At 36.4% G+C, this 11,475-nt stretch overlaps 1 protein-coding gene across 2 annotated transcripts in view; it reads right to left on the bottom strand.

Moving 5' to 3' along the window:
• Positions 1 to 3,411: 3,411 nt before the first annotated feature.
• Positions 3,412 to 11,475, bottom strand: part of SEL1L (SEL1L adaptor subunit of SYVN1 ubiquitin ligase) — a 38,859-nt gene continuing 30,795 nt past the window's right edge. For both annotated transcript variants that reach the window (XM_085317588.1, XM_085317587.1), the window contains exons 20-21: positions 8,659 to 8,787; positions 3,412 to 7,407 (exon numbers count right to left, since the gene is read on the bottom strand). In XM_085317588.1, the coding sequence (XP_085173714.1) occupies positions 7,204 to 7,407; positions 8,659 to 8,787 (333 nt within the window). In that variant the 3' untranslated portion in view covers positions 3,412 to 7,203. The remainder of the gene's footprint in view (positions 7,408 to 8,658; positions 8,788 to 11,475) is intronic.

Genomic DNA, 11,475 nt, shown 5'->3' with positions numbered 1-11,475 from the left:
TGTTGATAGATTTTGGGAAACATCATAAAAACATGTATCTAAATGCACCTAATATGCCATTATGTCACAGAATTCTTTGCTGGTAAATAGCAAAATCCAGAGCCTAGCAAGCACCAAAGGAAGATTGGTCAGAAGCAAACACTTTTGTAAAATGCATATTTTAAGTTATTTGGACAGTTTATAAATGCTTCATCAGATGATCTCATTAGCAAAAAAAGAATAATTAAAACAAGTTTTACCAACTGAGGTAAAACATGTTCATTTGTTTTAGTGAGAAAGTATTCRTACTCTCTGAAAATGCAGATCTAACTTTGCCAACAGTAGCCATTTTCCAGGAGGCTATGGCTCAATTAGTTCAAATTTTGTCTGTACATAATATTCCCAAAAGATGTAGGAAGACAGACTAGCATGGATAGCATGACCTATAGGAAACAGTCTGTCTATTTTAAGGTTTTCTTTTTTGTGCTAGTGTGTTTATGTATCGACCAACTTCTTGAATCTCAGACTTTTAGTCTATTTGGTTTTTACAAAATCAGCAGAAGCATTACAAAAAAGCCATGCCTTGCACAGTAAATGTGATGTAAATACATACCACCAAGCACATTTAGCAGCATAGCGCTTTCCATGACGATGTTCATGTAAGGATGTTTATGTTAAAATGCAGGCAATCACAAGGATAAGTTCTATYTGACAGTAAGAAAAGGACAGCAAACATTAGGGGAAATATTCATTAGAAAAGAGGAAACAAACAGTGAGAGAAACTCATATGGTATAAAAGCTAACTTGAGAGTTCAAAGATCAAGGCTTAGAAATATTTCATTTAGATTAGCTTTGTTTAGAGGAACATCAAATTGAAAGCTATTCAATTTTAAATGTGAGTGAACATTTTTGTAAAGATTTTGTTCTGAAGTTCTGGTTTTGAGTTTAGCTTTTTTTTTTTAATAGGAACACGAAAAGATTTTGTATGAAAAAAATACACAAACAATTAGAGGACACAATATATTTACAGATAATTCATAGTTTATTCTTCCTCTCTACCTCTTATAGTACTGGGTGCAATTTGAACACTAAAAAGAAGGAGAAAAGAGCTGAAAAAAACCCCTTGAATGGTATCAGATAGAGCAGGCACTTGACCCATGAGGAGAATTAGCTACTGAATTGTTGCAATTTGACCTTCATATTGTTAGGGGAAGGTATCTGAATGTTTGAATTTTTAGTCAAGTTGCTAGCAATGAGTAAAGATAGACTCTCTGCCACAGAAGCCAAGAAATCAATAATGATAGAACAAACTGAAGTAAGATTTCTCCATAAAAATCCAAGACGAAAGGAAAAATTACAGCATCATACAAGATGAGATCGAGAAGAGCAGGAAGAGTCAAGAGTCAAATGTTGACTAAGGAACACTTCTCTGGATCAGAAGTAAACAGGAGTAAAACCTTTTCCAAGTATAGGAGAACAGTTTCATGCTCAATAGATTGAAGCAAAAAAACTTGGAGTGGATTATACATCTGTCCAGACAGACCCTGAACACTAAATCTGAACAATGTTTTTGAAGAGCTTCCTCCCACCCCGGGCAAACATATTCAAGTTCAGTGCTCTTTCATTAAGAGACCAGATAGAATTACTCTGAAGAGTAAGTGCAGAAAAAAAACCTTGAAGGAAGTAAAAAAGGAAAATATATTTCTACAATTCCTTTAGGTGATAACTTAAGCATTTTGCAACACAAGTTTTTTTCCCCAAGTTATTTCCCAAAACCTGGAATTGCAACYAGTGCCATGTGAAAAACTGCTAAGTTGGGTTCTAAAGAAATGAAAGTGYGAGCAATCTGTTTCCAAAAGGGTCGTAAGACTGCCTGAAATATTTTTGCACCCAGAGAAGCTTACCAGAAAATCTGGCATTGGCCCTTGATACCTTTCAATGCAAAAATAGTCCTTCTGAGATTTACTACAGAAACCAGTTACAGTGCCATGGAAGTCTGATCGCATTTACCTTACCACGTTGTACAATCACAGTGGTGCTCCATCTCTACTTATTTTTCTTCACTGTAGATGAAAGTTATGACTAGGTATTGAAGTCTTCATTAATGGGAGGATTTCAAATCCCCCCACACCTTTACTTCTGACTCTGGTAGGTGGGAGACTAGAGTATCTTTTTTTTTTTTTTGATAATTCTTTGTGCAACTAGGCATCTATGATCATGATCCAAAAATTTCTTTAAGCTCATGATCCTTTAGAGATGAGGAACACTGACATTTATCAAGCAATATTAGTAAAACAGGAGATGCAGATTTACAAATGATATTTTGTATTTTTTTTTAATTTAAATGTAGCATTGTAGTGTCAAACTTGAAAAGAATAGTCACTGAAAAACAAACAAGAACAACCAAGTTGAGAGCCAAGAGACTGCAGATGCACTTGTTTTCAATGAACAAGATGCAGTGGTTATTTTTACAATCATTTATATGCCTGGTACTCTTTTCCCACCAAACTCCCATTTGCTACAACCTAGAAACTTAAAACAGCATTTCAGAAAGAACAGCTTTCCCCAGCTGCCTTCAAATCTGTTTCACAGCTAAGAAGGTAAAATAAGCTAGCTACCGCTCTAACCCCACCTCAAGCACATGAGCAATCACATAGCAAGCCACAGCCTTGCTGGGAAGGGGATGAACAACCTAAGCTTGAGCTACACCAGGCAGAAGCTGGTGTTAGTATCAGCATTCCTGTTTCCTAACTAGGTGTAATGAGTGCTACTGTCAGCAGCTTTAATTATTTAGAACTAGCTTTTCTCCAACATCCCAAATACATCAGACAACTCTAACTGTTGCTGAAGCCTTTTTCCAACTGATGGCTTGTACAACCATTGTCCCGTTGTTCACTTAGTTTTCCTTCCCCATGAACAAGCACACTGGAACGCAAACCATTTATGGTACATTTATGATGGAAGACTTACTACCCCTACAGGTGGAGCCTGAAGGGATGAGCAGGCACAAAGAGGGCTGAAAGGCAGGAAGTGCATTTTGTCATTTTGCTCAGCTTAGAGTACCCCATCCCCCAGTATCTACTTCTACTCACTAGAAAATCTCTTAGTTTTAAAGATGCAAGAATAAACCTAAAGTTACTGCTCACTTCTCAAATCACACAGCCATTCCATGTCTGGCATAAACAGTACAGACTATATGCTGGGAAAAAAAAAAAAAAAAAACTATCATAAGTCTCTAGCAGTGCAGAAAATATAATCTAGAAATGTGTCTCTGCTGTCATCCTAAGCTAAAGATTGATTTTTTTGAGAGGAACAGAAATGAAAGCAATGTGAGTATCCTCATATAGACAGATGCATTTGGTAGTGGTATATATCAGTATACAGGACTAACAATTGACATCCTTGTATCATAACCACTGTGAACACTGAGGGTAACCAACCACACACGTGGTATCTTTATTTCACAAGATTAAAGATACAGTACAAAATGAATCTGTACATCTTTCTATTAACAGAATTTGTTTACACAATTATATTACATTTGACCAGCCTTTATACTGATTTTTTTTAAATACAAAATAAATTTACAAAACTCCTACAATACCCTTAAGAACTGCAGCTGATAAAAACAAAGGGTTCCCCCAATAATCCCTATTTACCATATGCATTTGCAGTAGTTCTCAAATCAAACTAAATCTTCTTAGTTCAATATTCTCTGAAATAAAAATAGAATTTCAGTTTGTTGCCTATCTAAAAACGAAGCAACTTGCAAAGGTGAGTGCAATCCCCTGTAATAATTCATTATAGGCCAAACTTAGCATATAACAGGTGGAATCTAGATAATGCATAGTCTTAAAAGTCCTTTCAAAGCCATGTTTTAATATTCTTGTCCAAAGAGAATAACAACATGTTTTATTTTCTTTCTTGCAAATTTAATCAAAGAACAGCTGCTGCCTTATGGAAGATAACTAAAAAGCAAGTAAAATTGTCTCAAGAGTCTCTTTGGGGTATTTATAATCAAAGGCTGTATCTTCCATTACATTGTCCTATGATGGACAATATAAAGGAAGGAAAAGTATTAACAGACTAAACTGTGTCAAAYTGCAGAGGTAAGAACTAGAATCCTGTTTTCAAGGAAGTTCAATGTTATTTTTTCAAACTGCAAGAAAAGCTGATGTGTCTGATTAATAGTTTTGAGATGCTGAACAATTTTTTCCCCTCAAATCTTCATCTTTCCACCATTTTTCTACATGCAGAGCTCCTACTGACAACATTTACTGCTCTCTTGTTCCATTCTCCATGCAGGGAGAGAAGAGGATGTGTTTGGGAAGGTCAAACAGGCTGGCTCTGACCTACGTTACTACCAAAGAATACAATTCTTCCATTCAAATCACATTGCACATTCCTAGGAAGGCATCCCTTAAATAGTTTCCCCTCTAATCTACTCCTGCCTATAAAGTGTAAGACAATGTGCATGCTACTAGAAGAGAAGACCACTTCAGTAAACTGAACAACCCAGTTCCCATAGGAAAAAAAAAAAGCTGTTTGATAATTGAGTGCACAACACAAGAAACATATTGCTAGTAAGAGTTACATATGCTTCCTTCAAAATGCAAGTTTCAAATAGACCAGCAAGGGATTGTCAAAAAAAAACCTTAAGTGATGTTCTAAACAGATTTAGGAAATGTATTCACTTCTTTAATCCCTGAGTGAACTTTCTACTAAGTACCCTTCTACTACTACCACCACACACCTTCAAATGAATGTCATCTGAAAAAGTTAAGTGGTAGCAATTTGGTGGAAAAGAGCAGGAGGAGGACTTCCTTATCGCTTCTTCAAAAAGCAGTTCTTTAAAGTGAAACAACTTGGTGATCTTAATTTTTTTTTTTTTTTTTTTGCTGATTTCTTGGATGTAAATTGCAACAGTTTAGTGAAAAGTCAGCTCTAAGACTCTCACACAGCAGCAATGATGAGAGATTTGCATACAAGCAGGATAGTTTTAAGAATTTAGTTAAACACAAGAAAAAGAATTTTAAGATTAAAAAAGCTGTAACAAATTTGTTAACATCCTAAGAAACCRACATCAATGAATTAATGGTAGTTAACTGGAAAACAGCTTCCATACAATTTATTCATGCTGAACTAAAAAGAACTATTAAGTGACAGAGGTAAAAATACTTTAGAGTAAGTGTTCAGAAATCATGGATATTTCAGAAATGTAGCTGGAGAGTGCTGTACATTTTAGACACTATATTTAAGTTCAATACTGTTCCATTTGCTAATGATTTGGACTGAAACACGACATTCCTCTATCACACATTGCATCCCTCCAAACAGAAATGAAAGATTTGTCTGCACATAACCAACATAAGCACCTTGAAGTACCAAGAAGCTCTACCTATATTTTAATACTAATCATTGATATTTCAGTTTCCAAAAGAGTGGATTTCTTATCCTTGTTCTCAAACTACAGATATATTGTGCAATGGTCTCCTTATAAATGCATTAGAGTATAAAACTATATAGACATCTCAGTTCTACAGCATACTGATATGTTGCTGCCAATCCACTGGAAAAAAAGCTTATGTATGAGAGGAAGTCTATAACCCTTTAAATGCAACAGATTTAATTAGAAAGCAGGTAAGACCTGCTACTCTCTCCATTCATATTTCACTCTGCTTTAAGACAGCCTATTCAGAGGGTTTAATGCTAATATAGAAACAAATATTTAATGTCATTGAACAGATAGGAACAGAAACATAGATGTTTCTTGCCCCACAAAGCTATTCCTTTCCTCCCCCAGATTATAGTTCAATGAAAAATAATTACTAAGTCAAAACTCTTACTGCAGTCTAAAAAACATCAATCCACAGATCGTTTCTTTACTTCCATTAGAAAGCTTCTGCACTGACCCAGTGACACAGCAAGAGGCCATAGACATTCAGTTTCTTGTCTCTCTAGATTTTCTYGTTACAAGGGCACAGCCATTCGGGAATGTCATTCTAGCCCTCCAATATACACCAAGGACAAGAGAGGTATGCCCCAGCAAAGCACTGCTGTGAGCTATTAAAAAAAAAAATCAATTAGCCACATTTTAGCATTACTGACRTAAGTTCATGCCACTTTCTACAAAGTTTGCTACTTGGGCATAAAACAGGTGCATGAATAAGATACCACATCCATTTCAGCTGCATGAACATCTTGCACAGTGCACATCACTTATAGGACTGTTAAATTAGACTCAAAACTTCCACCTCTAAAAACAAAAAAAGCTGACTCACTAGGACTTCTGCCTCAGTCCTTTTTTCAATGTCCACACTAATACTGGTGATTTCTGCAGTCTTGACTCAGCCTCTCTCTAAGTGCAAGATTCAGCTATTTAGGAACACTACCAGCTTGTAATCCTTTTTGAAATAAGGACAACTTACACACAAGCTCCAAAAGTTGTAGAAAAATGAGAGGTCAGGGCACTGTGTATATTTTTCAATCGACTGGCCTTACACACCCAATCTGTCCCAACCCACCTCCTGGGCTATGTACTGACTGCTGACAATTGTCTGCACTAAGGTTAACGGAGGAAAATAATTACAACAAAAGCACAAAGGCAGTGTGATTTGTTTGCTAGCTTAGTTGTACAGATTTTATAAATAAACAACATTAAATCATCCAAGACAGCATAGAAGATCAAAGTGTGAGAAATACTAAGAAATAAAATAGGAACTGCAGAAATACTTGTGATACTTTGGATGTATCTGAACATAAGTACATATTGCCCTAATCTTTGAATATTTTTGGCTTCTGGGATTTAAATTAGCCATACTTTTTTTTTTTTTTTTTTTTTTTTTTTTTTTTAATAGGTCAGTGCTATCAGGCAGGCAAAACCTTCCAACACTAGTCTTCTGCTCTCTCTAGGAGATGAAAAGGACTTTGAATAAAGAGGAACTAGATACAGCAGGCAACATTTTTGTAGTAGCACACTTGTGCTTCCATGAAAAAAGCCATAGTGTTATTCCATTGGCACTGAAATAACATTCAAATCAGTTTCAAAAAGAAGTTTCTTATCCCTGAAAAAAGGCATCATTCTAAGCAGCTTTCAGACTTTTTTTTTTAAAAAACTTCTTTGCGCCTCTTTTTTGGGGAGGGATCGTTAATCCAAAGTCCTAAATCACAATGAAAAACGTTYCTGTTGAAAAAAATCCAGTTCTTTCATTGAGGTTCACATTGCTATTGTGGTGGTTGATGCTCTGGTGGTGGTTCTTGTTGAGGCACAGCTGGCCGCAGTCCTGCTGGTCTGGGAATTGCCTGATGTTGCCTTTGTCTGTAAGCTATTACTGTCCCCAGAAGCAAGGCGATGATGGTCATAAGGTAAAGATCCCACTCAGGTCCCAGCAGCTGGTCCATGTCAATATGTGARAATACTTCCCTGATCTAAGAAACAAGAAGTCCATATGACCACATTAAAGAGCAAGAATGAGATATTACTTTGATTTTAAATTTGACTTAAATTTTTCATGAACAAGTGTCAATTTTTAAGACTTCAGTAGCTCTTTCCCACTCTAAAAAGTAGTAGTCACCTCAGTGACATCCTTAATTTCCAGGAATTAAATGTTCATATGAGCCATGTTTTGGAAGATGAGTTATTCTAAAGGCAGAGCTCCTTGCTACATAGCTTTGTGACTTTCAAATACGTAGCATTAAAGAACACAGATAATTTAAATCTAAATGGGATACGTAACCATACTATTTGTCTTCAAGAGGAAGAAATATCAATATACAGAGGCAGCAAACTAATCAGTCCAGCCAAACTGTAGGCCATCCACAGATGCCAGTGAACAATAGAACATTAAGCCTCAGGATGTTTGTGTAGTATAATGCTGAGGATCATGTAGATAAGGTACAGGCAAGTTTATCAGCCAAAGTGAGTTACTGTTAGTTTTGACYGAACTGCTTTTACATTGGACTCTAATTTGCTTAGGCATTCGTCAATACACAGTTGATACACACTGACCTAATGCAGAGACATTGCCAATTTGTCTGTATTTGCAGACATGAAACTTGGAATATAAGTGTTCTGCATAATAGGTTCTGTTAGCGTACGTGGATATTTGCTTGATCAATTTAGAATATTTTGATTGYCCCCATCAGAAAACCCTAGTCCTAGACTGAGTGTGGTCAATCTTATCTGGATTGCTAAATTTCAGTTTACTGTAAGTAGGAATAACTTCCATACCATTTGAACTCACCAAGTAATCCAACAGGCAGTAAGATACTAGAATATTGATGATTTCAGACACTACATGGAGAAGTAACCTAAGAATTTAGCCAAGTATTTCAGTGCCATCATTCAGCACAAACTCTGAACAGTGGCTAGTCTATTACATAGAATCTCTTCAAAGAAATCAAACTGGACTCAAGGGCGGATTGTTACAGAGAGTAACAAATTAGAGCTGCAAAAAAGCACTTTCTTAAACAATGATCATGTCATTGGAATCATCTGTTTAGCTCCGATAACAGGTGCTCATGGATAAGAACAGTCAAATAGGCTAGGGAAATTCTCTCCAAGGGAAAAATAGCACAGTGTTGGCTGGACACATTGCAGTTTTATACAATCGCAAAAGTAAGGCAGGCAGCTTGTAGTTTCAGTAATTTTCTTACTGTTTTTAATTTTGCATTACTTACATTGATGTCTCGTACATACTGCAAGGAGTAAATCACTCCAAGCTTGCAAAGTGCTAGGAAGACAGGAACTTGAGCATCTGGGCTTGCTTCAGCGGCCATGTCATAGAATCGTTTTGCAAGGTGAATGTCCTATGGTTAAGCAAATATAAAACTTAAATTTTAAAGAAACAGGTGACCATAAAACCTAGAGCTTTTTCTATTTTATACTATCACTTAGAAATGAGACTATTTGTTGAATTAACAAAAAATATTTAATAAGACTTCCCTTTAMTTTTCTCTTCAAAGATCAGCATCCCTCAGAGAAAAAGGGGGAAGCTTTTATTTGAGGATGAAACTATAACTGATACCAAAATTGAAGACCATAAAGAAGTAGTATTGATATAGTCAAGCCATGCACTGCAAACTATAAAATACATATTTAGTGATCACACTACATCTCCAATGCCACACTAAGCAAAAACCTGAGAAAACAGAAGTCATGCAGAAGGGCATACCAGTTTCTTCTCCCAGCTATACTATGACTGTTGCAGAGAGCTGCCAATTTCTAACCATCTTTGCACGTACTCTCAAATTACGTATAATCCTTACCCAAATTGACATAACTTGCATTAGTGACAGCAGCTTAGCAAAAGCATAAGCACAAATAGTTGGCAATTTTAGAATGAGTTTGTCTTAGTGTTTTCTGCTGTAGAATTAGGGTAAGAAGGGGACTGTAGTGAGAAGAGATGATATACGTAGTTAAAAAGTTTGCCTTTCCATTTTTGGTTCTGCAAAGTTTGGACATTTAGATACAAGTCGCCTATGCTCATTTGGGCTGAGCATAGGGCTGAGAGTAGAGAACTCTTAAGTCTGTGTAAGCTCAGTCAGATACTTAAAAAAAGAAAACTCCAGGTCTTCACAAAGCACGCTAATTTTAGAATTTTATCCTAATTGTGTAATACCTTCATTTTCTGTTCACTGATAGCAAAGCTTAGTGTCATAGCAAGWGAAGATAACAATATGAAAAGATACACATTTGGGTATCTCACACACTTCAGTATTTTAGTTCAATAGAACAACTCTGAATACTCCTTAAGCCTGGGAAGTCTACCTTTTGAAAGAATTTTTAAATAGCTCTTTATCTCCCTGGTACTATGCTAACATCAGTACAGAGGCAGATTCTAATCATAGTTCGCTTTATTTCTACTTAAGCATGCATTGCATTCTGCTTACATGTTTTTCCTTTTCTCTTGATAGATAAGTGAGAAGCGAAACTCATGAACTTAATACACATGAAGCACTGAAGTATCATGCCAACTCTTAGAAGTCAATGAAGATGTTAAATTATTTTGAACAGGCTGTTCATATATGCAAACAACATTCATTCTCAACAGCTGACTCAGGAGCTGGACTGCATAATAAATCAATGAAAAGCAAGTTRTAACAGTTCATGTGTGTGAAATTTCTGAAGGGGCTTAATGTTTGGCATGGAACTGGTATTAAATATACGTAGGTGGTTTTTATAAGAYATGGAATCCTTTATCTAACAAGAAAAAAAACATTTACTCAGTAAGTAAATATTGAATAAGGCAAAGGCTGTATGGGGACAAAAGTGAGGAATACTGCAGTTGTCCAGGATTATTCAGAATGAACAGTGACCTGAACTGAAGCCATGCAGGCATTTCATTGATCATTTTCTCTAACTTTGGATTGCTTGCAATTTTATTATGCTGACAGAGGTAGGGAGAGCAGAAGAGCACACAACCTGTTCTTCAGTAGTGTAAATTCCCAATCTGCTAGATACTACAGTACTATACACTATGTCCCTTCCACAAACCTCTGGTGGAAGAACAGACTTCAGTTATAGACATCTGCTTCATGAAGCTTCAACTGTCAGTTATTTTCAGAGATGCCCAAAATACAGTAGTTTCCATTCTAGGAAAGTCAAATATTCTTTTGCTTCACTCAAAAATTCAATCTTTGTCTTTTCCAGAGAATGTAAATTCATTGTCTCAATTCAGTCTTATCTCATCAGTAAGAATCTCTCTCAACTTGCAGTCCTAGTCTTTTTGGACTCAGCAAAAAAACCTGACATACCCAGAATTCCTAGACTGGTTTCATACACAGAATTTCCTTGCCTAGACATTGAGTGCCTGCCTCTTGAATGAGTCCATTTCCAATACAGTCCAACTCTTTCTTCTGTAAGGGATTTATATGAAAGCATTATTCARCTAGATAAAGCAAGGCTGCTTTTGCTCATCTGAGAGAATATAAGCCACCCTGCACTCATTTCAGATGTCTGGGTGCAGCCATCTCCACCGCAGGTTGAAGAATGCTCAGTGCAAGTGACAGTGTCAGAACACACTTTTCTCAAGTTCTTGGCTGTTAATCCRTGATGTAACAACATTTTCCAAGTATTTATTATTCATTCTAAGTTGCCTTATTTCCAAGGCAGAAGCAAAAGGAACACTTTTGTGGTCCGTGCTCAAAAGTAGGAAGTTAGATTTTTAAGAAAGAACTCTCAGCTTCAGTACGATTATCTTAAGCTGCAGCCTCATTTTCAGAAAAAAAAATGGCTGAATTGTTCTTAGTTAGGAGTTTGAAATAGGTATAGACTCAACTGCAAGTTTCCTAGCTTTGAGAAAACAGTTTTAGAAAGAAAAGAGTTCACAGAATCACGGAATGGTTGAGGTTGGAAGGGACCTCTGGAGATCACTTAAGCCCAACCTCCCTGCTCAAGCAGGGTCACCTACAGCACATTGCACAGGGTCATGTCCAGGAGAACTTTGAATATCTCCAGAGAGGATGACTCCACAGCCTCTCTGGGCAACCTGTTCC

The sequence above is a fragment of the Rhea americana genome, unplaced genomic scaffold (genome assembly GCF_003343005.1).
Source record: "Rhea americana isolate MKP2758 unplaced genomic scaffold, rheAme1 scaffold_5, whole genome shotgun sequence".
NCBI lineage: Eukaryota > Metazoa > Chordata > Aves > Rheiformes > Rheidae > Rhea > Rhea americana.
Note: the sequence above shows the minus strand (reverse complement) of the source record. Positions and strands in the feature narration are given on the sequence as shown.